The sequence below is a fragment of the Artibeus jamaicensis genome, unplaced genomic scaffold, assembly GCF_021234435.1.
Source record: "Artibeus jamaicensis isolate MK-2021 breed Jamaican fruit bat unplaced genomic scaffold, CSHL_Jam_final scaffold_36, whole genome shotgun sequence".
NCBI lineage: Eukaryota > Metazoa > Chordata > Mammalia > Chiroptera > Phyllostomidae > Artibeus > Artibeus jamaicensis.
In genome coordinates this window covers 203,769-230,844 of record NW_026522041.1, presented here as the reverse complement: position 1 = coordinate 230,844, position 27,076 = coordinate 203,769, and the positions used below count along the sequence as shown (strand labels likewise).

General features: G+C 59.2%; 2 protein-coding genes across 3 annotated transcripts; both read left to right on the top strand.

Annotated features, from left to right (window-relative positions):
- Positions 1-1,055: 1,055 nt before the first annotated feature.
- On the top strand, positions 1,056-18,857 carry ATP1A3 (ATPase Na+/K+ transporting subunit alpha 3). Of its 2 annotated transcripts, none has more exons than XM_037160054.2 (23): positions 1,056-1,166; positions 4,988-5,113; positions 5,217-5,276; positions 5,393-5,596; positions 6,594-6,707; positions 6,820-6,954; positions 7,282-7,399; positions 7,531-7,799; positions 8,986-9,184; positions 9,262-9,371; positions 9,449-9,583; positions 11,591-11,783; positions 12,075-12,250; positions 12,339-12,475; positions 12,778-12,928; positions 13,078-13,246; positions 15,527-15,681; positions 15,758-15,881; positions 16,674-16,819; positions 17,256-17,386; positions 17,722-17,823; positions 18,168-18,259; positions 18,460-18,857. In XM_037160054.2, the coding sequence occupies exons 1-23, from the start codon at positions 1,161-1,163 to the stop codon at positions 18,486-18,488; spliced, it is 3,081 nt and encodes a 1,026-aa protein (XP_037015949.2). In that variant the 5' UTR covers positions 1,056-1,160; the 3' UTR covers positions 18,489-18,857. The 2 variants fall into 2 exon arrangements, with proteins under 2 accessions (XP_037015949.2, XP_037015950.2); XM_037160055.2 differs by having other exon boundaries at positions 1,057-1,166; positions 5,027-5,113.
- A 4,674-nt stretch (positions 18,858-23,531) lies between these two features.
- Positions 23,532-26,148, top strand: RABAC1 (Rab acceptor 1). Its single transcript, XM_037160050.2, has 5 exons — positions 23,532-23,695; positions 23,999-24,211; positions 24,490-24,587; positions 25,711-25,812; positions 25,907-26,148. Exons 1-5 carry the CDS (start codon positions 23,640-23,642, stop codon positions 25,993-25,995), a joined length of 558 nt encoding a protein of 185 aa, XP_037015945.2. The 5' UTR covers positions 23,532-23,639; the 3' UTR covers positions 25,996-26,148.
- The last annotated feature ends 928 nt before the right edge of the window (positions 26,149-27,076 follow it).

Here is a 27,076-nt window from a genome sequence, read left to right as displayed (position 1 = left end):
CGCAACTTGTGGTGTGCGGTGGTGCTGAGTGTGGGTGTGTGTTGGTTCCCAGGTCCGTAGGTTGCATGGTCTCGGGGCTCTGTGTGAGGTGGAACCAGGCCAGGTCTGGTAGCGTGGGTGATGTGTGTGTCTTCAAAGCAGTGTTCTGAGGGCCCGTGTTCGTCTACATGGCACTTTGTGACTGTGACCCTGTTGTGGCGTGATGGGGTGTGGAAGGTAGTGCTGTGTGCGTTCCGAGTCTCGCCTGGGGTTGTGTGATGGGGTGGTGTAGTGAGTCTGTGTAGTGAAACTGGGGTGGGGTGCGATGGGGTGGTGCTCCTGTGCGTCCCCAGTGTCTGAGCTACCTACCACCTGGGTGGTGGTCGTGTGTGTGACGCTGAGTCCTCTGGCTGTGCTGTGTCTCCTGCGGTGTGTCTCACTGGGTGGCTCTGCCATGGCTCTGGGTAGGGGCAGGGGGGACACGCACAGGGAGGGGGCCTCGGGGCCCCTCCCCCTCTGCAGCACCCCTCTTCATGGTGGGGTCTTCCTTCCGTCTAGTGCCCTCTCCAGCTCCCCCTCCTGAACAGCAGGCCACACAGTCTGCAGGCTCCCCCGCCCGCCTCACTGCGGACCGAGGTGCTCTGGGCCCCCTGCCTTGTTGCAGTGGTTCACCGGGCTTTCCCCCGCGGTCGTCTGCCTCCCGCAGCGCACCCCTCTCCCTCGGGGCGCACCCCCACAATGAGGGGAATTCCTGGGCTTTCCCTCCCTCGGCGCCCCCTCCTCGGAGGTGCCGTCCGCCCCACACACACACCGTGAGGGTCTCCAGGTTCCTCATTGCGGGGATCTCGGGGATCCCCCCTCCTACAGCGTTCCCCCTTGGCAGAGGCTGGGGGCGGGGAGGACAGCTGCAGTGCCAGGGGCGGGGTCTCGGGCCGTCAGTCAGGGCGGCGGCGCCCCTGATTGGTCGGCGCGGGTCCCCCCCGCGGGCGCGGGCATATGAGGCGGAGGAGGCGGCTGCCGCTGCAGACCCTGTGCGGTAGGGTTGACAGCCGGACGGACGCGCGGACCGAGGCGCGGGCGCTGCAGAGGCCCCCAGCCCGACCCCGCGCCAGAGCCCACCCCGAGGCCCTTGCCCCGGCCCCCTCCCCGCCCGCCGGCCCCTGACCCCTGAAGCCGCCAAGATGGGGGTAGGTGCTCCCACGGGCCGGACGGTGCGCGCGTGGGACAGAGCGGGTCCAGGGACGCTGCTGGGTGTCTGCGAGGGCGGGGGCTCCGGGACCCCCGCGCTCTGGGACCAGGCCCGCCGGACCCCTTGAGCCCGCCGGCCCGGCCTGCGCTCGAGCTCGTGTCTCTGACTGAGCGGGTGCGCGGACCGCCTGGGTCGCGGGGGTCTGTGGCGCATGGCGGTGCGCCTTTGTGTGCCGGGTCCCGGGGCACCGACCGGTCCGCCGCGGCGCTGCCTGCCCGCCCCGATGCTTGGCATGCTCGGTCGTGTGTGCGTGCGTGTGCGCGCGCGTGTGTGTGTGTGTGTGTGTGTGCGCGCGCGCGAGCTCCTGGCTCCATCAGGCCCGGGGGCCCCGTCTGCCTGACACTGTGCACTCGGGATGAGTCTGACTGTCCGCAACCACGTCTGGCTGTGTCTGCCAGTTGGTGTTTGTGCCTGGGGGCGGCAAAGCCCCTCTGCTTCCCTGGCCCGGGGCGGGGTGGGGGGACAGGATGACCTCTCTTTCTCCTTCCAGGCCTGGGGGGGGGGGGCCCTGCAGTTCGGTGCAGGGCGTCCTGGGGCTGCGGTTGGTGCCCAGCCCCTAATCTGGGTACCAGACACTGGGGAGGACTGGAGGACCTCGGCGGGGAGACTGAGAGCCTTGCTGAGGGTGCATGTTTGCGAATGCGCGGTGGTGGTGGGGTTTGTGCGCGCCCCGCTCTGCCCTTGCCTCGGTGTCCGTGTGTCCTTGTCTGTTTGCCAGTCTCTCCACCAGATGCCGTCTCCTTTCCTGGCTGACCACCTGACCCCGCCGCAGCCCTGGATTCCTCCCTGCGTGTCTGGGGCGGGGCCACGGGGGGAAGGAGTGGGAGAAGGAGGCGGGTGGGATCAGGAGAGAGGGTGTGGATGAGAGAGGTTAATGAAAAGGGGATGTGAGGAGTATAAGAAAGATGGCGGATGAAGGCTGATGGGCCCAGGGATGGAGGTGGGGGTGGGGCCACAGATCTGTGGGCTGGGGTGGGTGAGGGGGAATGGGGAGAAGAAATGGTGGGGAGAGGGTGGGGAGGGGGGAGCTGGCAGTCAGCGATGCTTCCAGGTAAGTGGGGTGAAGGGAGGGGACCCCCTGGGCAGATGGAGGAGAGGACTGAGGCACAGATCTTAGAGAAGGAACCAGGGAGTGAGGGCTCTAGGGAGAGACTTGGGGACAAGAAGAGAAGTGAGGTGCTTTAGACATGGAAAGCAGAGACAGAGATGGTGTGAAGAGGACACGGAGAAAGAGACAGACATGGAGACAAAGACAGAGACACATGGGCAGAGAGACAAAGAGAGACACTGAGGCAACCCAAGGACAGACGTTTGTTCTCCAGACGCAACCTGACTCAGCCCAAAGGACGGGAAGAGGAGGCAGAGGGCAATAGGGGAAGTTGAGGGAGAGACGTTCAGAGACAGTGCCCCAGACGGGCTAAGACAGGGAGGGACGGCCTGGAAAAGGTACAGAGGCTGTGTGAGCCGAGGGCCTCAGAGGGAGGCAGACGGCACAGAACGTGGCAAGGAGCCACATGGGCAGGCTGCAGTGACACAGGCATGGCCCCCCCTCAGAGGTGCTCCACCCCACGGTGCGCCCATCTGGGCCTTGTGCCTTCACTGGGAAAGCCTCCCCCCCCCCAGCAGATGGATGCGCATTCCCAGTGGAGTCTGGGCATGGCCAGAGCAAGCAGGAGCTCAGGTGGCCCAGCCCCTCCCTCAGACCCAGGAGTCCAGGTCCCACTCCTAGGCCTCGGAGGGACCCAAGCATCAGCTCCCAGCCTCCCTGACAACTTTAGGGCTGAGCAGCTGGTTTTCCTCCTCACTCCTGCCAGGTCCCCATCTCTCCTCTGCTGCCTCCCCTTCCTGTCTCTGCCATGACCCCCTGAGCTGATATCTCCACATCTCTCCACATCCATGGGTCGACTTCTCTGCAGAGGCCAAGACTCCCCTTGGGACGGGGGATGGAGGAGCGTCCTCGCTGTCCCCCAAGCCTTCGCGCTTCCCTGTCCGACGCAGTGCTGCTGCAGGGCTGGCCCGGGGCCAAGCCTCTCTCCAACCCCCTGCAAGTCTCTTAGAGGCCAGGGGCTGCAGCCCCTCCCGGGAGTCCCCCGGCTCGGCCTCTTGTCTGGTGGCAGACAGCAGGCAGCTCAGCCCTCTCTACAAGGTCACAAGGAGATTATTTCTGAGCCTCGCTGAGCCTGGGATCCCGGCTTGGCCATGGGCCCTTTGGACCTCTCAGCAGCCCTCTACCAGCACCTGGCCTCACCCCTCTCCTCCTGTCACCGTCCCAGGACACTGCCTTCCCCATCTGCCCAGGCCACCGGGCTGGAACTTCAGTCACTCCCCCTCATGCAGAACTCAGTCAGGCCAGGCCCAGGGCTTCTGCCTCTTGCTCTTCTGTACCCCACTCCCAGCCAGCTCCCACTCTGTCCTCCAGAGACCTGACTGTACCCACCTCCTGTTCCAATCTGTCTGTGGTTCCCACCAGCCCTCAGGAGAGAGACCAGGGCCCACCGCTTGTCAGTCACGGCCCTCGGGACTGGCTGTCTTCCAAGATTTGCTGGCTCTCATGAGATACAGAGACTGAGATATCCCTGGGGCTTTGGAGTGAGGCCCAAGAAAACAGACAGACGGAGAAGATGGGGGAGCAACGTACAGAAGAGCTCGAGCTGGAGGGACAGAGACACAGAGATGGATGCAGAGACAGACAGACAGACACAAGGATAGAGAGAAAAGTTGCAGAGTGAGACAGGGAGAGACAAACAGACAGGGAGACATGCTGAGCATCACAGAGAGGAGAGAGTTTGAGCGATGAAGACAGACACACAGGACAGAGGGAGGTAGATATGAGGATGGACAAAGAGGTGGAGACATAAAATATTAACACTTAGAGATAATCTGAGATCCCAACACACCAACTTGGAGAGACATAGGAGACCCAGAGAGCCCTGGCTGGTGTGGCTCAGTGGACTGAGCACTGGCCTGTGAACCAAAAGGTCGCAGGTTGGATTCCCAGTCAAGGCATGTGCCTGGGTTGCCGGCCAGGTCCACAGTTGGGGACTTGCAAGAAGCAACCACACACTGATGTTTCTCTCTCTCTCTCTTTCTTTCTCCTTTCCCCTCTCTCTAAGAAGTAAATAAATAAAATCTTTTAAAAAATAAAGGAACCCAGAGAGACAAACTCAGCTGGACTCAGCAGAGGTAGCTCCAGAGATGGAGACAGACGTTGTATGAGAAAGAGGCAGAGAGCCGAGAAAAAACAAAATTCTTACAGAGACAAATGCAGAGGCAGAGAGAGAAGAATCAGTGACATTAACTGATGAGGGAGAGAGATCAGGGATGGAAATAGCCACAGAGATGCAAAGATGGAGCGATAAAGAGACAGAGAAGGACAAAGCAGAACAAGACAGGCACAAACACAGGCCCAGACAGACAGGAGACAGACAGACGGAGACAGACAGACAGACACAGCAAGAAACACTCGGAAGGGTAGACGGGTCCAGGGAGGGGAAGAAAGAGACAGAAAGAAACACACAGAGTAAAAAAGACGCATGGGGACAGCAGGGAAGCCGCCCACAGACCGACCCAGGTGGAGACCCTCAGGGACAGAGACCCAGAGACACACAGAGACAGACAGTGTGGCCGGTCATCGGGGACAAGACCCCCCGGTTTGGGGGGAGTCACCCAGAGCCAGGGGGAAGCCTGCCCAGGACTCAGGACAGGGTGGGAGTGAGCTCGGAGGGCCGGTGTGCCCCTGTAACCCCTTCTCGCCCGCAGTCTGGTGGCTCTGACAGCTACCGTGTCGCCACCTCGCAGGACAAGAAAGATGACAAGAGCTCGCCCAAGAAGAGCAAGGCCAAGGAGCGCCGAGACATGGACGACCTCAAGAAGGAGGTGGCCATGGTAAGCCGCACCCTCTGCACCGCCTGGCACCCCAGAGCAGGCCCCGCCCCACCCCTGGGGGGCTCCACACTCACGCGCCTCCCCCCAAACTCCTGTTCCTCAGACAGAGCACAAGATGTCAGTGGAAGAGGTGTGCCGGAAATACAACACGGACTGCGTGCAGGTGCGGCGGGCCCCGGGGGCGGGGGTGGGGCCGGCCCTGGGTCCTGGGGTGGCCCTGGAGCGTTGGGGTGCCCGGGTTGCTCAGGGGCGGCTCTGTGTGAGTCCTGTGTCCCTCAGGGTTTGACCCACAGCAAAGCCCAGGAGATCCTGGCCCGGGACGGGCCTAATGCGCTCACGCCACCGCCCACCACCCCCGAGTGGGTCAAGTTCTGCCGCCAGCTCTTCGGCGGCTTCTCCATCCTGCTGTGGATCGGGGCCATCCTCTGCTTCCTGGCCTACGGCATCCAGGCGGGCACTGAGGACGACCCCTCGGGGGACAACGTGAGTGCCCTCCACCCCTCTCTGCACAAGGGCTCTTCTCCGCGTCCCCTTCGACTTTGAGGCCCACTCCTCTCTTTTTTCTCATGTACTTTTCACAATCACCCCACTGAAAAATCACGGAAGGTACAAGGAACACAGGCTCAGACGGGCCAGGTAACGTGCCCCAGAGCACACAGCGGGACATGGACGCTGCGGCTCCATCCCAAGGCTGTGTGATCTCTACGGCCTGAGGGACAGACACCACCAGGTGGCCATGGCCTGAAAGACACACAAAGAGACAGTGTGAGACGCAGGCTCACCCACCGGTGGGTCTGTCCGGACCCACCTGCCCAATGCAGGGACACGCAGGGACACGCAGGGACACGCAGGGATGCGGCCCCCACAGACGGCATGCCTGTGAACACACACCGAACATGGATGGCTTGGGGATTCTTCCACGCACATGTGCACCAGGGTCAGCGCGGTCACTCTGGGACACAACCGAGCCGCCACCTAGTTCAGGCACAGAGGCAGGACAGGCAGACAGACGGATGGAAAGACAGACACAGGGACTCACAGCATCCTCTGAAATGAACACCTCAACAGTAAGACAGACAGATAGACAAAGAGGCACATACAGAGACTCAAACACAGACAGTCCCATAAATGGAAAGCCAGGCACGCGGTCAGACAGACACACTGGCCTAAACACAGACAGACACATGGACAGATAACAGCCCACCCCCAGGTCCTCTAACACAGGCAGCAAGACAGACAGATGGACGCACAACATAGAGAATTAGACAGACCCAGACATACCTATGCTCAAAAAGAGGGACTCAAACATGGGTGCGGACAGACTCACAGACGAGAGAGACTCAGACACATGGACACAACCCTGGAGTCAGACACATAAGTACAGACCCCCATTCACACAAAGCTCCCTTCCAAGATCCCACAAACTTGGGGTGGGGTTGCGAGTAGCTCGGGGCAGCCCTGACCCTGCATCTCCCCACAGCTGTACCTGGGCATCGTGCTGGCGGCCGTGGTCATCATCACCGGCTGCTTCTCCTACTACCAGGAGGCCAAGAGCTCCAAGATCATGGAGTCCTTCAAGAACATGGTTCCCCAGGTGAGGGGCAGCCAGAAGTAGCTGGGTTGGGGTGGATAGGGGGGTGGAGGCAGTGCCAAGGGACCCCAGGCAGAGAGAGTCCAGCAGGTGACTCTTCTCCATCCCGCCCCAGCAAGCCCTGGTGATCCGGGAAGGAGAGAAGATGCAAGTGAATGCTGAGGACGTGGTGGTCGGCGACCTGGTAGAGATCAAGGGCGGAGACCGAGTCCCAGCGGACCTGCGTATCATCTCAGCTCATGGCTGCAAGGTGGGCCTGGGGCCCAGCCCCGCCCTTCCTAGCGTGGCCAGGTGTCCAGGCCCCCAGCCCTTCCTCCCTCAGACCCAGGCGTCCAGGCCCCTGTCCCTACCCCTGAGACCCAGAGTTACCTTAGACCTTAGCAGGAAGCCCTGTCCGCTCCTCATCCACAGGAGCCCAACCTCTGGCCTTCCAAACACCACTCACTCAGCCAGGCAGCCAGGCTTCTTTCTAGCTGTGGCCTCAGGGGACACAGGCCTCAGCCCCAGTCTCCTTTGGACAAATGGCCCCTGACCTCAAGCCACAGGTTCACCACCTCTCGGCTGCTCCCACCCGCAGGTGGACAACTCCTCCCTGACCGGCGAATCGGAACCCCAGACCCGCTCCCCCGACTGCACACACGACAACCCCTTGGAGACTCGGAACATCACCTTCTTTTCTACCAACTGTGTGGAAGGTGAGGGGTGCGGCAGGGCGCCGAGCGGCGGCTGAGCGGGTCAGGACGGAGCGACGTGCATCGGGGGCTCGGGTCCCTCTCGATTTCACTGAGCTTTCCCCCGCCTCAGTCTGATCCCCTTCGCTCCACAGGCACGGCTCGGGGTGTGGTGGTGGCCACGGGGGACCGCACCGTCATGGGCCGGATCGCCACCCTGGCTTCCGGGCTGGAGGTGGGCAAGACGCCCATCGCCATCGAGATTGAGCACTTCATCCAGCTCATCACTGGCGTGGCCGTCTTCCTGGGTGTCTCCTTCTTCATCCTCTCCCTCATCCTCGGATATACCTGGCTGGAGGCCGTCATTTTCCTCATCGGCATCATCGTAGCCAATGTCCCAGAGGGCCTGCTGGCCACCGTCACTGTAAGGCCTGGACCCTTGCAGCAAGTCTGGGGGAGGAAGGGCTGGGCGCCCAGACCCCTGAGTCCTGGGAGAGAGGGTGGCTGAGGTCCAGACCCCCAGGTCTGAGGGTGGAAGGGCCTTGGGCTGGGGTTTCCCTGTTCTTGACAAAGGCAACTTGGGTATTGGGGGCTGAGCCCCCCAGATCTTCAATGAGGAGGGTCCTGGGACTCAGCCTCACTAAACAACAAACGAACAAAAACCTTGAGAAACACGACAAGGCATAAGGGGCCAACAACACCATCATTTCTCAAAGATAACTTAAAATTTAAGAAGTATGACATAGTGGTAGAAAGTCTAAAGAATACGTTACAATAGTTTAAAAATAAAACAACTCTCCCATTGTCCACTGTCCAGCTGTCAGCCCCATTGCAGAAGTCCACTCTCTGGTTTCCTCTCGGCAGGTGTGGACAATTGCAGCGTGTTAGTAAGAGTTTTCTGGCACATAGAAGGGACCGTCTTCGGAATACTAGTCTGCCCTTTGATTCTTAATGCACCAGCAGGCAGGCTTTCCGTTTGAGCATATTCTGAGCTACTGCAGGTCAAAGGCTGTTCATTGGCAAATAGTCTGCACACAAAGTGTACAAACGTGCAGCCGGAGAGCCTGGGAAAACGAAACATACCCATGGCAGCTGCACCAAGCTCACGCTCCCCCACGACCTCATCCAGCCCCCAAACCAACCCACCCCAGGGAAAGGCCCTGCTGAAGCATAGCTTCCCTGCTTCCTATCAATGGGAATAATTCAGCTCGAACTCTTGTTTCTGGCCCTTTTTAGCTGAGCATCAGGTTCTTGAACTCCACCCACGTGGTTGGCTGCAGCAGCAACGGCTCATTTTCGTTGCTGCATTGTGCTCCGTCTTCATCCCACAGTTTATCTGTTCCTTCTGCTGTTAGTGCACATTTGGGCTGCTTCACTTTGAAGCTAATATAAATGCTGCTGCTATGAACATCCAGTACATGCCTTCTGAGGTGCATTTTTTTTCTCTCGGTTTGTGCCTTGGGGCGGAATTGCTGGGCGGCACCATGCCCTCTTGCAAGCCACCCAGAATTCTCCCTGGGCTGGGAAGTAGGGCTGGCGGCCCTCGTATTGCTGGTCCAGCCCTGCCGCCTGGTGCGGCCTGCCACGTGCCTGTCCTCGTGCACCCACAGGTGTGTCTGACCCTGACTGCCAAGCGCATGGCCCGGAAGAACTGCCTGGTGAAAAACCTGGAGGCCGTGGAGACCCTGGGCTCCACGTCCACCATCTGCTCGGACAAGACGGGGACCCTCACGCAGAACCGCATGACTGTCGCCCACATGTGGTTCGACAACCAGATCCATGAGGCCGACACCACTGAGGACCAGTCAGGTGAGGGGGCGCCCAGGCAGGGGCTGCGGGGGGCCTGGCCCCTGGATGTCCCCAGCTGTGACACGTGCCTCCTTCAGGGACCTCGTTCGACAAGAGCTCGCACACCTGGGTGGCTCTGTCCCACATCGCCGGACTCTGCAATCGGGCCGTCTTCAAGGGTGGCCAGGACAACATCCCTGTGCTCAAGGTGGGTCCGGCCGCCGGCCGCCCTGGCCTGCCTGTGCCCACCCGTGCTGCTCTGTCCTGACGGCCCTCTCTCCCCAGAGGGACGTGGCTGGGGATGCCTCTGAGTCGGCCCTGCTGAAGTGCATCGAGTTGTCCTCCGGCTCCGTGAAGTTGATGCGGGAACGTAACAAGAAAGTTGCTGAGATCCCCTTTAACTCCACCAACAAATACCAGGTACTCGGGGCTCCAGCCTGGACCTCGCTGTCTCTGTGATGCCTGAGTGGTCAGCTGCACCCCACTGTCCTCCTGCTCTCGGCAGGTTACTGGTCTTTGCAGAGCCTTGGTTTCCCCATCTATGAAATTGGAACAATAGTATCCACCTGGCAGGGAGAGGAACAGACCTGAAGGGTTTGCCGGAGCAAGAAGCAGAGGAGTAAAGCTCTTCCTGCAGCAGAGACGGGGGACCAGCCAGGGAGGGATCTCTTTCATTCAGTCAACAAACATGTTTTCAAGCAGCCCCCACGTGTCAGGCACGTGGTTTAGATGTTGGGGACACGTACAGCAGTGAGAGAAGTCACTCTTGTGGAACTTACACTCTGGTGCTAGAAAACAGACAAGGACAAAGGCACAGGAAATGCAGACTATGTCTGCCAGTCACCGTGTTGTGGGAGGGAGCCACAGGAAGGGTTCTGGGCAGCGGGCACAGTGTGTGCAAAGGCCCTGGGGCAGCAGTGTGTTGGCGTATTTCAACAAGAGCCAGCAGCCAGTGTGGCAGAGCAGTAAGCCGGGGAGTGGGGTGGGAGCCAAGGGCAGGTCCCATCGGGCCTTGTGGGACGTGGAGGGGACTTGGGTGTGACTCTGAGGGGGACAGGAGCAGAGGAGAGATGGGACCTGACTCACATTTTTAAACCCCTTTATTATCGCCCACATACCATGGATCACCCACTTTTAAGTGCATATGTCAATAGTTTTAGTCTATTCACAGGTATATGTGATCATCTACACAATTTGACCCATTTTTATCATCTCAGAAAGAAACCCCACATTTCTTAGCTGTTGCCCCCCCAACTTCCCCCATCTCCCCAAGCCCTAGGCAACCCCTAAGAAGGGTTACTTCCTGTCTCTGTGGATTTGCCTCTTCTGGACTTTTTACGTGAATGAGATCCCACAACTCGTGACCTTTTATATCTGGCTTCTTTCACACAATGTCTTCAAGCTTCATCCAAGCTGTAGCGTGGGTCAGCGCTTCTCTCCTTTTTATGGCTGAGTGGCCTTTCACTGTGTGGAGAGAACCCAGTTTGTTTGCTCCTACGGCTACTATAAATAACGCTGCTGCGAACGCCCATATGACAAGTTGTTTTTTGTGTGTGTGTATTTATTTCTTTTTAAAGAAGTGGAGGGAGGGAGAAAGAGAGGCAGAGAAACATTGATGTGTGGTTGCCTCTTGTGCACCCCCTACCAGGGACCTGGCCTGCAACCCAGGCGTGTGTCCTGACTGGGAATCTAACCGGCGACCCTTTAGTTCGCAGGCCAGTGGCCAGAGCTCAATCCACTGAGCCACACCAGCCAGGGCTCACGTGACAAGTTTTTGTGTGGATGTTGTTTGCGTGTCTCTTGGGCGCGTAGACCTAGGGACGACTAGGTCATAGGGTAGCTCTATACCTAACCTTTGAGGGAGCGGCCAGACTGTTTTCCAAAGTGGCCGCACCATTTTCCACCAACTCACATTGCTTAAAGAGTCCTCTTGGCTGCTGTGGGGAGGAAATGCTAAGGGGCAGGGCGATGGGGGGTTCAGTGTGGAGACCCACTGTGATGCTCCACGTGAGAGGGGGTGGTGGCCAGAAAGGGGCCCTGGAGGTGGAAGGTGAGAAGAGGTCAGAACCTGGGTGCACCGACCGGATTTGGCGATGGGTCAGATGTGCGGTAAGGAGTTGGGGAATGCAAAGGGCAGGCAGAGAGGCTCATGTCCTGTGGACAGACAGCCGATATTTCCATGAGAAAAACACAGAGGAATGTCTGTGAGACAGGGACAGACATGGGCGGGGGTGGACAGAGATCTCTGCGAGAGCCCCGGAAACAGGTGGGCTCCCAGGCGGAGAGTTAGACAGCGCCCTCTGGGGGGGGGCTGTCTGTCCTCACACCCATGGCTCCGGGTGGCCCTGAGGGTCCTCTCCCTGCCAGGAGGGCAGCCTCCAGGCCCCTGGGAGGCTCAGGCACACCCACCCTCTGCTCTGCCCGCAGCTCTCCATCCATGAGACTGAGGACCCCAACGACAACCGGTACCTGCTGGTGATGAAGGGCGCCCCTGAGCGCATCCTGGACCGCTGCTCCACCATCCTGCTGCAGGGCAAGGAGCAGCCGCTGGACGAGGAGATGAAGGAAGCCTTCCAGAACGCCTACCTGGAGCTCGGCGGCCTTGGCGAGCGTGTGCTGGGTGCGCAGCACGGGTGGGGCCGAGTTGGGGCAGGAGCTGGGTCATCTCTGGGGAGCCCTTGGGGTTAAGGAGGGGCACGATGCTGCCCAGAGTCGGGCCTCCCAGAATGCACTGTGAATGGATGGATGAATGAATGAATGAATGAACGAATCAATGGGAAAGGATGGCATCTTTAGGAAATGGTGTTGGCTGACTGGCCGGCCCACTGGGACACGGGTACTGGGGCTGGGCGGCCAGGAGCTGTGGGGCTGGGGCTGGAGCCCTCATGCCCCAGGCCGTCTCTGCCCCCAGGTTTCTGCCATTACTACCTGCCCGAGGAGCAGTTCCCCAAGGGCTTTGCCTTCGACTGTGATGACGTGAACTTCACCACAGACAACCTCTGCTTTGTGGGCCTCATGTCCATGATCGACCCGCCCCGGGCGGCCGTCCCCGATGCAGTGGGCAAGTGCCGAAGCGCAGGCATCAAGGTGTGGCCTGGGGCAGCTGGGAGGGGGCAGGGCCAGGACCCCAGGGGCCGGTGCGGAGGCTGGACCATCCCCCAAACAATGCCCGCAGGTCATCATGGTCACAGGCGATCACCCCATCACGGCGAAGGCCATTGCCAAGGGCGTGGGCATCATCTCCGAGGGCAACGAGACTGTGGAGGACATTGCTGCCCGGCTCAACATTCCGGTCAGCCAAGTCAACCCCCGGTGAGTGCCACCCACTGGCTCAGCCTTGTCCCCCACAGGGTGGCAGGTCCCCTTCCTTCTGGGCCTCCTCTGTAGACTCGGTGTCTGGGTCCCGTTCCTCCTCCAGGCTGGGGTAGTTTCACACCCCGGCTTTGCCACTCCTGGGCTGCGTGACCTTGAACAAGTCGTTCAGCCTCCCTGAGCCTCAGCTGCAGAGCCTGGCCCTCTGCCTCCCCTGTCTGTGGGTCTGGCCTGCCTGGCTCTCCGCCCGTCAGTCACTGCACCGCTCCCCACGCAGGCTGACCCCTCTCTGCTCCTCCCAGGGACGCCAAGGCCTGTGTGATCCACGGCACCGACCTCAAGGACTTCACCTCCGAGCAAATCGACGAGATCCTGCAGAACCACACCGAGATCGTCTTTGCCCGCACATCCCCCCAGCAGAAGCTCATCATTGTGGAGGGCTGTCAGAGACAGGTGGGCTGGGGCGGCGCCTCGGACAGGAGGGGGCGGGGCCGGGCTGCTGGTCCTCGGACAGGAGGGGGCGGGGCCGGGCTGCTGGTCCTCGGGGAGGGGGCGGCCGGGGCTGGGCCTCCGGGCGTCCTCCCTACCCTCTCTCTCTGCAGGGAGCCATCGTGGCCGTGACCGGGGATGGCGTGAACGACTCCCCCGCTCTGAAGAAGGCCGACATCGGGGTGGCCATGGGCATTGCCGGCTCTGACGTCTCCAAGCAGGCAGCGGACATGATTCTCCTGGATGACAACTTTGCCTCCATCGTCACGGGTGTGGAGGAGGGTGAGTGGCCAGGCGGCCTTGGAGACCGGGGTCCCTGCGTGAGGCCAGAGAAGGGGAAGGGGAGGAGGCCAGTGCTGCCATGAAATGCACAGTGGGGAGACCCCGGAACCCCACTGGGCGGTGGAGCCTGAGCTTCTCCTTTTCAGTCTCCTGCCCCCCGGAGTTGGGGCAGGACTGAGCCGATGCCCTTCTGGGTCCCAGCTTTGCCCAGCGCAGGGCCAGGCTGGTGGGCAGACTCCGGAGCATCCTTAACACATTTGTAAGTGTGACCATGGGAATGGAGGGTCCCGCAGGAGCCCTCGGGACCTCCCTCACCCAACCTGGGGTCAGGGCCACGGAAGCTTCCCAGAGTGGACAGGGACTGCTGCCCGTCCTGAGGACCACGGTGGCATTTTCACGTAGGCAGTGCCGGGGAAGGGAGCGCAGGCAGAGGGAGCTGAGTGTGCGGAGGTGAGGCGGGTGAGGCGCCGTGTGTGAGGTGGGACCCTGGGAGCCCGGGCCGCACAGCCACAGAGGGGGCTCGTCCACACTTGATTTTATTCTGACCATCAACGTAATGCCTGGTGACTATACAGAATAGAAAAGCGTGAAGGAGAAAATTGGCATCGCCCATAACCTCCTCACTCAGAAATCATCCCTGATCGTGCCGTGGGGCGTCTCCTTCCAGTTTCTCCCTCCCCCACTTGAAACGTGCCCGGGGCAACAGATAATGAGTCAGAGAGAAGTCAGACAGGCAGGCTGAGCCGACAGTGAAGAATTCAGTGCCCGACTCCTTGCCTCCCACCTCCCAGAGGCAAACCCTTTGTCACGCCCCCGGGTGCCTCCCCGGGTGCCTGTACGCAGTGCGCACACTGTGCACGGGTCCACGCCTTCCAGACCTTTACTGGGTCCCGCCTGGCGCTCCACGCGGCTGCCGGAGATAAGCTGCAAGGGCAGCAGACGGGGTCCCTGCCCTCGAGGACCCGGGGGAGACGGCCTTAAGTTCACAGACAAATGGAGACCTTGTGACAAATTGTGGCAAGTGCTAAGGAAGCAAGCAGGGTGCTGTGATGGGTAGTAATGGGGGCCGTGCCTAGAGAGGGTGGACAAGGAAGGGCTCTCTGGAGCCACAAAAGCAAAGGTGCACTTCCGAGAGGGAAGAGCCCAGGGACGCCCCTGAGCTGAGTGCACGGCGTCGTGAGCCCCACTGTGGCCTCCGCCCAGCTCTGGCAGGCATCGGCGCCCCCCCACCACTGGGCGCCCTGAGTCATGGTGGAGAGCATTCAGGGCGTCGTCTCACCCGTAAATCCTTCAGGATGCGATGCTGCCGGTGTGTGGAGAGCAGCACCTGCGAGGGAGGGAAAGCAACAGCAGGCGTGAACCCCTCAGCCTCCTGCTTTACACAAAGCCGGCTGAACCCCCCGCACCAGCGTGCAGCCAGCCTTTCTGCCCAATCCTCCGGCGTATCTTGCTGCTCGTGTCTCTCAATGCGTGAGAGACAGTGGAGGGACAGGCTGGCTGGAGTCACCCTGAGTTTCTTTGTACTTGATACACACAGCACTGATTGCGTTTTGGGGGGGCCGTGCCATGCATGCAGTCAGGTGGGCCACTCGAGGACTTTCACATGTGTGCACATCCGTGCACCCTCCAGACCCCGACTGGGAGAGCGTCTCCAGCCCCCGTCAGGGTCTCATCAGGCCCCCCCATCCATATCCCCCCCCCCAGAAACAGCCACTCTCTGGCTTTGGCACCACAGGTCACTTTCAGGTCCCACCCGAAGGGACTCATGCAGTGTGAGCGCCTCCCTGTCGGGCTCCCTTCACCCAGTGTCACATGTGTGAGGTTCCCCCATGGAACAGGGTGCGACAGAGCGAGTTCCTCTTCCTTGCTGAGTCCTATCCCATTGTATAAATGGGCCGGTTTATTTACCCACTCCCCAGCTGGTGGGTACTGGGGTTGGTTTCGGTTTTCGCTACTGTGACTGACTCTAAGGTGAGCATTTGCTCTTGCTTTTTGTGGACATAAGCACTGATATCTCTCGGGCATAAACCCAGGAGCAGGGTTACAGGGTTACTCCATGGAAAAGGGGACATTACACTGTAATAGAAACTGCTGAACAGACTTCCAAAGAGGGTGTATTTCCAAGACCTGGTTGAACAGGGGCAACATGGTTGCACCTGTGTGGACAGGGGGGCAGGTGAGGGGATGGATGAGCAAGGACAAGTGGCCTGGGCAGGGAAGGGGCAGAGGGAGTAGGGCGTCACGGTTTGGTGCCGAGGTCTGAACCTGTCCCCGCCACAGGCCGCCTGATCTTTGACAACCTGAAGAAGTCCATCGCCTACACCCTGACCAGCAACATCCCCGAGATCACTCCCTTCCTGCTGTTCATCATGGCCAACATCCCGCTGCCTCTGGGCACCATTACCATCCTCTGCATCGACCTGGGCACGGACATGGTGAGCCTCCGACCTCTCCCCTGGCCCCGGCAGGGTGGGCCCCTCACTCCTGGCTCACCTGGCCTCTGCTGCCCAGGTCCCTGCCATCTCGCTGGCGTACGAGGCTGCCGAGAGTGACATCATGAAGAGACAGCCCAGGAATCCACGCACAGACAAGCTGGTCAACGAGAGGCTCATCAGCATGGCCTACGGGCAGATTGGTGAGGATCTGGGGACCCCGCCTGGACCAGGGCCCGATGGACCTAGAGCAGTGCCCGGCCCACTGTGGGCGCTTGTGCTGAATGAGTGAGGCTCACACAGGGCTTGGTGCTAGAGGTTTGGAAGAGAGGCTTGCGGATGGGTGGTGGCCACCATGGCGGGGCCGGCACAGGTGGAGGCCAGGCCTTGAGGGGGGTGCACCTGGGGAGCCCACAGGACACTGTGTGGCGGGAGGGCAGGGCTGGCCCCGGGCCAGCCACTCCCAAGCCCACTGCTGCCTCTGCCTCCGTGAGGGGAAGGAAGAGACCAGCCCGTGAGCTCTCTGAGGGCAGGAATGAGCCCCTTTCCCATTCTCTCTGCCTCCTCCTCAACCTGAGGCTGGAGGCGATGTGTGCAGAGCCTCAGAGGTACTCAGCTCCCGGTCGCTGGGAGTGTCCCCATGAGCAGAGGCTTCATGGTGGTGATCAGAAGCCTGGGGAGGTCATTTCTGCATACGGGGACCCTTAAGACTCAAGCCGGAGGGTCCTCGGGGACTTCCGGAAGTTCGGGTGGCCAGGCTGAGGTGGGAGGAAGCCACCAGGTCATTGTCAGGGGAGCCCTCTCCCTGAGGCTTCTGTCCCGGACGACCCATCTCAGCCACCAGGCGCACCCTGGGAGCCCTGCCCCGCATGATGCTTAGGCAGGAGGACCGAGGTGGCCCACCCTCCGCCTGGTGGGGGTCTCCAGGGGCCCCAGAAGTGCCATGGGCCGGCTGTCTGCCCCGACCGGAGCCTCTCCTCGTCCCCTCCCCACAGGAATGATCCAGGCCCTCGGCGGCTTCTTCTCGTACTTTGTGATCCTGGCAGAGAACGGTTTCTTGCCTGGCAACTTGGTGGGCATCCGGTTGAACTGGGATGACCGCACCGTCAATGACCTCGAGGACAGTTACGGGCAGCAGTGGGTGAGTGGGGCCGGGCCCCACGCGAGACCCTCGCTGGGCACACGGGGCCTCCTGGTGCTCAAGGCCCAGCCTGTCGTGGGTCTGGTGCCCACTGGCCACGGTCTCTGGACCACCGGGCAAGACACCTTCAGTGCCTTCTTCCCCGTCTCTCTGTCCCTTCGAAGTTCACTGGTGCCTGTCCCCTCAGGAGGCCCATGAAGGCCTCGACCCCCTCCCACCTCCCTCCATGCCAGGGATGGTCCCCCTTCACCTCTGCTTCCCGGTACATCCCTGACTCTTCCCATGGGGCTGTTGGCCTAAGAGAAGAGACATTTCTGAGGCCCCTCGGGACCCCACTGGGACAGAGTCCCTGCTTCTCCTGGGGTGCAGACCAGGAGCGGGGCCTGGGCCGCGGCCCACACTGACCATGGCCCGCACTTGGCCGTGGCTCTTGCAGACATACGAGCAGAGGAAAGTGGTGGAGTTCACGTGCCACACGGCCTTCTTTGTGAGCATCGTGGTCGTCCAGTGGGCCGACCTGATCATCTGCAAGACCCGCAGGAACTCTGTCTTCCAGCAGGGCATGAAGTGAGGGCTGCTCGGGGCTGCCTGGCTGCCCTCCCCTGGGGCTGCGTCCGCTTTTGCTTCTGAGTTGATTCCATCTCCAGTGACCTGTGCTGTGTTCTCTCCCACCCCTGACCGTGCTTCCCTCTCTCTCTCCCCCATGTGTGTGTGTGTGTCTGTGTGTGATTGGCTCCGCATCCCTGCCTGTGTATGTGTCCTTGTCTCTGTCTTTCCGTCTGTCTTGTCTTGTCTCTCTCTCCATGTGCCTCTGCGCCTGTCCATCTATCCGCCGTTGGGGGTGCTTCTGTCTCTGTGGGCGGGTTGGGGTGGCCTGGGTCCAGCCCTGCCTGTGCCCCCAGGAACAAGATCCTGATCTTCGGGCTGTTTGAGGAGACGGCCCTCGCCGCCTTCCTGTCCTACTGCCCCGGCATGGACGTGGCCCTTCGCATGTACCCTCTCAAGTGAGTGCCCCTCGCCCCCCCCCAGGCCCCCCCCACCAGCTTCCAGATCCTGGGCGGAGCCTTTGCAGTGGGACATCCTCACAGGCCCTCCTCTCCCAGGGTCTCCTGGAACCCCCTGCTCTGTGTCCCCCGCTGCAGCCCCTCTTCCCGTGTTACCAAATGCGCCTGCCCCGGTGGGATGTGCTCACAGTGGGTGCTCCCCAGCCACGGCCAAGGCGCCCCTCGTAGGCAGGAGGGACCAAGGGGGAGCCGCTCGGTGTGGCCCCTCCTGTCCCCTGGGTCTCTGCCCACGGCCCCCATTCGGGACCCCACACTGACGCCCTCCTGTCACCCCGTCTCCGCAGGCCCAGCTGGTGGTTCTGCGCCTTCCCCTACAGCTTCCTCATCTTCATCTACGATGAAATCCGCAAACTGATCCTGCGCAGGAACCCCGGGGGTGAGGGGCTCAGGGCGCAGAAGGGGGGGGGGGCAGGGAGCCGGCGGGGGGCACAGGCCGCCCTGGCCTGGGCCGGGAGGGGCGGGGAAGCCCCGCAGTGGCCTGTCCGGTGCTGACCTCTCTCTCTGTCTCCCCATGTCCCTTCTGTGTCTTGTCTCCCTGTCTGTCTGGGCCTGTGTGTCTGTTCCCCGCCTCTCCAGGTTGGGTGGAGAAGGAGACCTACTACTGACCTCAGCCCCAGCACCTCGCCCATCTCTCCCCTGCCCCTCCCCGAAAGCCCAGGACAGCCCCCTCCAGACCCCCCCATTTTGTATTCTGGGGGGAGGGGCCCTCTCTCCCCGTGGCCCCCACCTTGCTCCCACCCCCTCAAAGTATCCCCCACCTCCTCCTTCTCTCCCTGCCTCTGGCTGGCTTCTCTCCCCACCCCCGCCCTGCCTCTCTCCTCTCTTTTCTGTATCTCTGTTCCTCTCCCTCCCCTCACCCCTACCTCCCAGCCCCCTCCCTGGGCTCTTTTTTACTCCCCCTCGATGTCCCCCCGCCCTGGCTGATGCCATCTCTGGTTCTGGACAATTATCAAATATATCAGTGGGGAGAGAGAGGCGGTGTGTGCCGTGCTTGCTTTCCGGACTGGGGGTGTGGGCGTGCCGGCTGGGGTGCTGCGCACCGTGCCAGGGGGAGAAGCCGGCACCGGCGCGGGAGTCCCGACCTCACAGGGTCATCCAGTCGTGGCGTTGTCCTCCCAACGCAAGTGACAAGGGAAGCAGCTTGAATTCCTCAGGAGATGGGACTGTGGGGGGAGGACGTGTTGGAGCAGGTCCCCAGGGAGGCGACGGGGGTGGGGGCGGCTGTGGTGAGGCGCTGGCGATTCATGGGGCGCTCTGTGCTCTGCCCTCGCCTAAGCACTTGATGCGTATAAGCTCATTTAACCCTCACAGGTACGAGGCACAGAAAGGGGCAGCGGCTTGCTCAAGGTCACAGAGCTGAGAGGTCACAGATCTGGGATTTCTATAGGCTACCCAAGCTCTGAGTCACTGTGCTATTTTCTCCCTCTTTTACTGGGAGAAACTCTCATACAGTGAAGTGTAAAAATCTTAAAGGCACGGCTGAACAGTTTTAAAAATTACATCCACCCAGATCAAGGTAGAGAACATCTCCATCCACCCAGAAAGTTCCCCTGTGGCCCTTTCTAGCCGGCCCCCTTCCAGAGGCAGCCACTGACCCGACTTCTGTTGAGCCTGTTCTTGCACGTCGTATAAATGAAACCTTGTGGCGTGCTATCTCCTGTGCCTGAATTCTCATTCTCAGCTTTGTGTCTGGGAGAGTGACCCACGCTGTCGTATGTGTTGGAAGCCCACTCCTTTTCACCGCCATATAGTATTCCACTGTGTGACTATAACACAATTTGTCTGTCTGTTCTCCTATTGATAGACATTAGAGTTGTTTCCTTTTCTAAAAAAAAGATTTTATTTATTTTTAGAGAGAGGGGAAGGGAGGAAGAAAGAGAGGGAGAGAAACATCAATGTGTAGTTGCCTCTGGTGAACACCCCCACTGGGGACCTGGCCCACAACCCAGGCTTTTGCCCTGACTGGGAATCAACCCAACAACCCTTTGGTTTGCAGTCCGGTGCTCAATCCACTGAGCTACACCAGCCAGGGTGGGTTGTTTCCTCTTTGGAGGCCGTTTCACTTGGTGCTGCTAGGAACAGGGACATTCTAGTAATGATACATTCAGTACATGCCTAAGAGCAGGACTGCAGGACATGGGCTGGACTGTGTTTAACTTTAACTGAAACAGCCTGACCTTTTCCAAAGTTCTCACGTCATCCTGCATTCCCACTGTGCATGAAAGTTCCAGTTGCTTCACATCCTTGTCAACACTTGATATTGTCAGTCTTTTGAATTTTGACCATTCTGGTGGGGCAGCTATACCACTTCCCTCAAGGCAGCCTTCCTAACACAGTCCGGGGATGTGACTCAGGAGGGCCTGGGGCCCGGGTGCTCGGAGCTCATGAGTGTGAGTGCGTGTGTGCACATGCCCACTGTACAAAACAATGGCTGAAGGAGTGCCTGAATCTGTGGGGGAGGGGTGGTGTGAGCCTGGACCTTCCTTCGGGAGGCTGCAGAAACTGTCTTACTGATCAGGTGCAGTGTAAGAAATGCTCCCATATACAGGCAACCAGAAGCCCAGAGAGGGCAGGGACTTCCCTGAGGTCCCACAGCAGGAATACTCGTATAACCCAGGTTCCTGGTTGACTATGCTGAGGTCTTCTCACCCTCCCAGCTCTTCTTCCTCTGGGATCCAGGAGACAGGAAAGGGACCTCGGGCTAGAGGGACCCTGGGGCCAAGGCCCATCTCCCAGTCTTCTCAGGTGCCCCCTCATCTCCCACCATCCCCCCAATTCAAGGCCCGCCTGTCATAGGATAGGTCCCCTCTCTCAAGGGCGCAATCTCCCACTATCCCCTTGTCTCAGGGATCCTCCCACTGGTCACGATAGCTCTCTCTGCCTTAGGGCCCCATCTCCCACAATACCTGGGACAAATCTCGCTAAACCCCGGATTCAAAGTTCCCCCAGTGCCCTGCTCAGAGGGCCCCTCCACCAGTGTCCCTGCCCGTGGACCCCACCGTCCATGGCCCATGCTCTTCTGTTGCTCTGGGCCTTTGCCCACTGTGTCCTCTGCTCAGAACAAGTACTGGTGGGTGGTAGAGTAAAGTCACTTTGAGTTCATATCAGGAAACCCAACAGCTCACATAACAAAAGTCAGACAAATTTCCCAAGGTCGGCCACGAGAGGAGGCAGCTGCTGGGCTTCTGCCCCCAACTCTCTGCTCCCCAATATTCATCTCCTTCTTGGGGGCATCTCTCCCTGGTGACTCTGCTCCCATCACCTTGAACTCAGGTGCTGTTCCCCCACTGACTCTCCAGATAAGTGTGCACTCAGCATCCTTCTCTGATTTCCTGAAGCCAAGCAGGAAACCTGAACAAGATTCTACTAAAAGCCTGGGGCCGATAAACAGTAAGTAGCCAATCTGGTCTTCAAAGTGTGGCTCATTCAGCTTCAGTTTAGGAGCCCCCTCAGGGGGTTTCCCTGCCTATGGCTCCACTAGCCCCTTGGCAGAGTTGTGTCCCCCACTTCTTGGGACGGCCCTCCCAGCTCCCCCTGGGCCACAGCAGGGACAGAGTCCCCTCAGGGTACAAGCACTTCCTGCCTCCCCAGATTATCCTGCACCCATGCCAGGTAAGTCATACTGAAGAGTTTGTATCATATTCCCTGGCTGACGGGCTCTTGCCACCTCAAAGCTCAAAAACAAAAGGGACAGGGACCCTGGAAGACAAGAGTTGGGGTGAAGAGCTACCTGGATATCCCACGTGGGAGTTCCTGTCAGCTCCACCCAGCCTTGAAAAATTAGGCCCTCAGTGCATTGAAGGGAACCCAGGCTTCCTATGACTTTGATACAGATTCTTGAGGCTGTTCTGTGCGGTGTTGCCACAACTCACTGGGAGGCGGGGGGGGGGGGCGCAGAAACAGAGAAATACACTTGCAGGAACTGAGAAAAGAAAGGCCCAGGTCTCCGACACTCTGGGACATCCAAGGGGCCAGCAGCCCTTCATAATACATTACTGTTAAATCCAAGAAGGCCGAACTCTAGAAATAATCATAACATTCATGATACTGAAACCACAGGGATTGGATTATAGTTGTACTTTTTTAATATCAAAGGTGAGCAAGCTGAGGAGGTGGTGGATAAAAACCCAAACATCCATCTCTCCCTGAGCTTTCAGAAGCAAATTTATATAAGGGAAACATTTGGGAGGGGGAAATTCCTGGGGTGAGCACAGCCTGCTGTTTCTTTTGGGAATAAGGGCCTGTGGCTCCCCTTGTTCAGGTGTTATCTCTCCGTTTGCATTAGCGATCTTCTCTCACTGCCCCCACACCTGTGGTTTATGGCCAAGGAGGCTATGCATTGTCTGGTTAGGGAGAAGAGGTATAAACCATTTACTCTCAAGTGTGCTTCGATAGGGGAGATAAATTCTTGCAGTTCACCAGCTGGCTCTAAGTTGTTCAAACTGTTTGGCCTTGTTTAATTTTCTTGTCTCACTTTCCCCATTCTACTTGACCAGGAATTTTCCTAGCTTCTTCCTATCCTGTCTCAATACTGTAATAGCAATAAGATCCACTGCCATTTATTGGGCAGTTACAAAGTATCAGGACTCAAGCACTTTACATGGACCATGTAACTGAATCATTATAACCTCCTGAGTGTGGTTCTATCAGGTTCCCCACTGTCCAGATGAAGACGCTAAGGTTCAGTATGGTGATGAGGTCAACACAGGCTGGATTTTCACCTCTCACTCCAAATCCCAGTCCTTTTGGTTACAACAACACCCTCTTTAAAAAAATTCTGAACCCCACCGTGGTTGGTTTGGCTCAGTGGACTGAGTGGCGGCCTGCAACACTGAAGGGTGGCAGGCTGGATTCCCAGTGAGAGCACATGCGTGGGTTGTGAGCCAGGTCCCCAGTAGGGGGCACAAGAGAGACAACCGCACATTGACATTTCTCTCTCTTTATCCCTCCCTTCCCCTCTCTCTATAAATAAATAATAATAATAAATTCTCAACCCTTTCCCTCGCACAATGTCCCGCCTCCCTTTCCACGGGGAGCGGAGCGGGGTGACCCTAGGTTCCTAGTTCTAGTCCTAACCCATTCATTAGTGGGCGTCCAGGAAAGTTTTGCTCCCCACCTCAGAAATCTGTTCTAGCAACCATGGCCCTCTCACTAGTCTCCACCTCTTCAGGATGGAAGGAATGGATTCCCGTGAATTCTCTACCGTCTCGCTATTCAAAACGTGGGCCATGCACCAGTAGCATCAGCAGCACCTAGGAACTTGTTAAAAATGCAGATGGATGGGCGCCATCCCAGAACTGCGGAATCAGTTTTATGAAACCTCCACATGTGCCTCATGCCCTCTACAATCAGAACACAGGTCTACACGGTACCTACTGTACCCTCCACGGGAGCATACATAACACCTGCTTCTGCCTTTAGAGCTCCCTTAACGGCAACTCGTGACAATCAGCCTTCCCCACACCACACTCCCGGCTTCTGGAACTACAACTCCCACGATGCCCAGAGGCGCTGTCGTCACTTTACACGACATTTCCCAAGCTGGTTTGCGAACAAGACCACCATCATGGAGTCCACCGTCCCCGACACCATCAAAACTACAGCTCCCACAATGCTCAGCGGCAGAACTCGCGTCCCCAGCGGCCGCCGAACGGCGCCACGTAGGCTCGGCTGGGTGGGGCCCGGCTCCGGAAGGGCTGACGGGGTCTGCGGGACCCAGGCCTTGTAACAGCGGTTCTACCCCTCACAACGCCGTCATGGCAGCCGAGAAGGACCAGCAGGAGGATGCCGGGGCGGAAGGGCTGAGTGCCACGTGAGCAGGCTGGCTGTAGCCCCCCTGACCGAGACCCAAGAGCCCTGGCCCTCTGTCCCTCCTCTCTCGGGTCCCAGGAATCCAGCATCCCCCGCCCCAGCCCCCAAACGCTGGAGTCTCGGCCCCTTGTCTCCTTTTCCAGGACCCTGGAGCCTGGCTCTTAGCCCCCTCTCCCCTGAGACCAGGAGTCTTGCACCCTTACCCACCCCGCCCAAGAACCCGGGAGTCAGGCCCCCCGCAGCCTCCTCTGGCTGGGGGTCCGAACTCCATTCCTGACTACACTGACCTGGGCCCGCCCACCAGGACTCTGCTGCCGAAACTGATCCCCTCCGGTGCGGGCCGAGAGTGGCTGGAGCGGCGACGCGCAACCATCCGGCCCTGGAGCACCTTCGTGGACCAGCGGCGCTTCTCGCGGCCCCGCAACGTGGGCGAGCTTTGCCAGCGCCTCGTACGAAATGTGGAGTACTACCAGAGCAACTATGTGTTCGTGTTCCTGGGCCTCATCTTGTACTGTGTGTGAGTGCCTCTCCGCCCGCCCCCACCAGGTCGCACTGGTCCGCCCTGCCCTCAGCGGCCAGCTCCTCCTCTCACTGGCCAGGTCCCATCCCCATGGAATAGCTTTGCCACTTTTTCACCAAAGGTCTAGTCCCTACCTTCCCATCAGCCTGGCCAGTGTGACCAAATGTGACCTGAACTTGCATGGCCTGCCAACCAGCGATGTAGAAGGTCAGGGTTCCCGTGGCTGGGCTAGCCCCCTCCAGCTGCCTGACCATGCCTCCCTGTGCCTCCTCCAGGGTGACATCTCCCATGCTGCTGGTGGCCCTAGCTGTCTTCTTTGGAGCCTGTTACATCCTCTATCTGCGCACGTTGCAGTCCAAGTTTGTGCTCTTTGGTGAGAAATACCCTTCGCAGATGGATTCCCAGACCCTCAAATCCTAGTCTCTTGGAACAAAAGCCATAGACCCTCAAGCCCAAGGGTAACCAAACCTAGAAGTACACCAGATCGCCCAAACCCTATCCCTTACAATCTCAGCCGCCCAAATTGTTATTCTCCAAACTGAGAATGAAATAATCCCAGAACCCACTCTCCACCTAGCTTCAACCCACTCCTCTCCTCACTCTCCCTAACCTCTCAGCAGAAAGCACCAGCTGCAGACACCCACACTGGACACCAGATGGCGACCTTATACTGTTTTAGATCTGTCCCCATCCCTGCCCTGCTTCCTGGGGTAGGGTCAGAAAGATCTCAGGACTTCTCAGAGAGGGAAACTGAGGCCTGCGGCTCCTGTATGCCCAGGCAGGCACCAAGCACTATTGGGAAGAAAGAGGCGCCTGAGTCCCCAACCAGGGAATGTCCAAGGTTTGGAGTGGGAACAGAGAAGAGTTGGGATCAAATAAGCTGGTAGCCCTGAGATAGCCCCCCAGAGGCCTTCAGGTTGCGTACACGACAGAGGTGGGCTGGTGGAGAGCCATGGCGGGCAAGTGCAGGGCTTGAAGGGAGCACCTGGAGCGCAGCCACCACCTGGTTTCAGCCAGTGCCGCCCCAGGGGCCTGCATACCTGCTCTTTCAGTCTGCCATGAGAAACCAGGAATCTGTATTGTTACGTGAAATCATTTGATTTCTCTGTCAGCCTCAAGTCACATTCTTGGGGCATGTTGGGCAGACTCAAAAAAACACGATTGAAGGTCAGACTTGGCCCCTAGGCCCTCGGTTTGGGACTCCTGGGTCTACTTGAGAGCAGGTGGTGGCAGGAGAGCCCTAGTCTCGGGGGGAGAGGGGCTGGGAGCTTCCTGGAGGAAGTAGGGTTGAAAGCAGGGGAGGGGCTGAGGAGGGTGTGCGGTAGCCCGGACATTGGAGAAAGGGTGGAGCCTGGACTGGGGGGGCTTTGGCATGAGGAATTTGAATGATCCTGAGGCTCCCAAGGTTTGTGATCCCAGACTGTTGAGGGGCATTGGGGTTACTTGGGAGAGGACACGTGTGTCTGAACAGCTGCCCCAATGCCATCTACCCCCAGGCCGAGAGATGACCCCCGCCCATCAGTACGCTCTGGCCGGGGGCATCTCCTTTCCCTTCTTCTGGCTGGCTGGCGCAGGCTCGGCTGTCTTCTGGGTCCTGGGTGAGTACAGCGTCTGGATAGCGTGTGTGGCGGGGTGTGGTCTGGGGGCTCCCTCCTGAGGGAGCAAGACCCTGAACTGTCCATTTTCCTGCAGGAGCCACCCTCGTGGTCATCGGCTCCCACGCTGCCTTCCACCAGATCGAGGCTGTGGACGGTGAAGAGCTGCAGATGGAGCCGGTGTGAGGTGTCCGCCAGCCTCCCGCGCCAGCTGCCCCGTCCCTGTCCAGCCCTGTTCCGCGCACAGCTCTGCTGCTCCAGCCAAAGGCCCCCTTCCCATCACAACCCCTGGGAACCAGCTTTGGAAATAAAGCCGTCGTAGTTGTCATTTAGCACATACTCCCTCAGGATCTCCTGTGGTTCTGTGGGGGGATGTGCAGAGAGGCAGCAGAGGTAGAGACGGAAGGGGGCTTGCGGTGGGGGAAAGACACTAAGCAAGATAAGTAAACTGTGATAGCATGGCCAGTGGTGGTATGTGCCAAGGAAAAGAGAGTTGGGAAGGGAGACCATGCCAGGGGCCCCAGACCAGCCCCATGTTGGATGGTTTGTTAGGAGGACTGACGATACAGCTGGACTCACAGCTGTGATTTATTATGGAAGGAGACAAAGCGCCCTGGCTGGTGTGGCTCAGTGGATTGAGTGTTGGCCACAGAAGCACCCTCCATCTGACATGGACCAAATTCCAGAATCCCAGAGGGAAAGCAGGTGTTCCACATAAACAGTACCATTTGCACAGTTGAGCCACAAGAGCCACACTTGTCAGGAAATGTGGGGAAACCGCCCTAGAGTCCAAGTTCCCAGATGCCAGCCAAGGGCCAGCTGTGGCAGCAGGACCCTCAGGACAGCACTCCCATGTTAACTGCATAGAGAAATTTCTGGGGATGAGTTACAGTTTGGAAAAAAGGCCTCCCTGAGGTGACGGTGAGTGAAAACCTAAATGGAGGGAGTAGCTTCAGATCCTTGGAAGGAAGAACGTTCCAGGTAGAGGAGGCAGCAAGTGGGCGCAAAGGCCCACAGACGAGCATGCTGGGAGGTCAGGAGTGGCAATAAGGCCGCTGTGGCCAGAGCTGATGAGCCGGAAGGGGGAGACTGGCAGGCTTCAGTGTGAGCTTTGGTTTTACGCTGAGTGAAGGAGACGTGAATTGCTTTTTGTAGTAAGGTGAAGACTGCCAGGCGGAAACACTGGCAAAAGAAAAACTGAGGTGCTGGGCAGGGCCTGAAGGCTTCTTCAGATGGGGCCAATCCAGGAGGGCTCTCTGAGGAGGTG

Excerpts from the sequence above, each read along its gene's own strand:
- ATP1A3 (XM_037160054.2), top strand. Across the intron at positions 15,882-16,673 it reads CATGGCCTACGGGCAGATTG|GAATGATCCAGGCCCTCGGC; the intron begins GTGAGGATCTGG and ends CCCTCCCCACAG. Across the intron at positions 17,387-17,721 it reads GTCTTCCAGCAGGGCATGAA|GAACAAGATCCTGATCTTCG; the intron begins GTGAGGGCTGCT and ends CTGTGCCCCCAG.
- RABAC1 (XM_037160050.2), top strand. The coding sequence starts at position 23,640 with ATGGCAGCCGAGAAGGACCAGCAGGAGGATGCCGGGGCGGAAGGGCTG. Across the intron at positions 23,696-23,998 it reads GCGGAAGGGCTGAGTGCCAC|GACTCTGCTGCCGAAACTGA; the intron begins GTGAGCAGGCTG and ends CCCGCCCACCAG. Across the intron at positions 25,813-25,906 it reads GGCTGTCTTCTGGGTCCTGG|GAGCCACCCTCGTGGTCATC; the intron begins GTGAGTACAGCG and ends ATTTTCCTGCAG.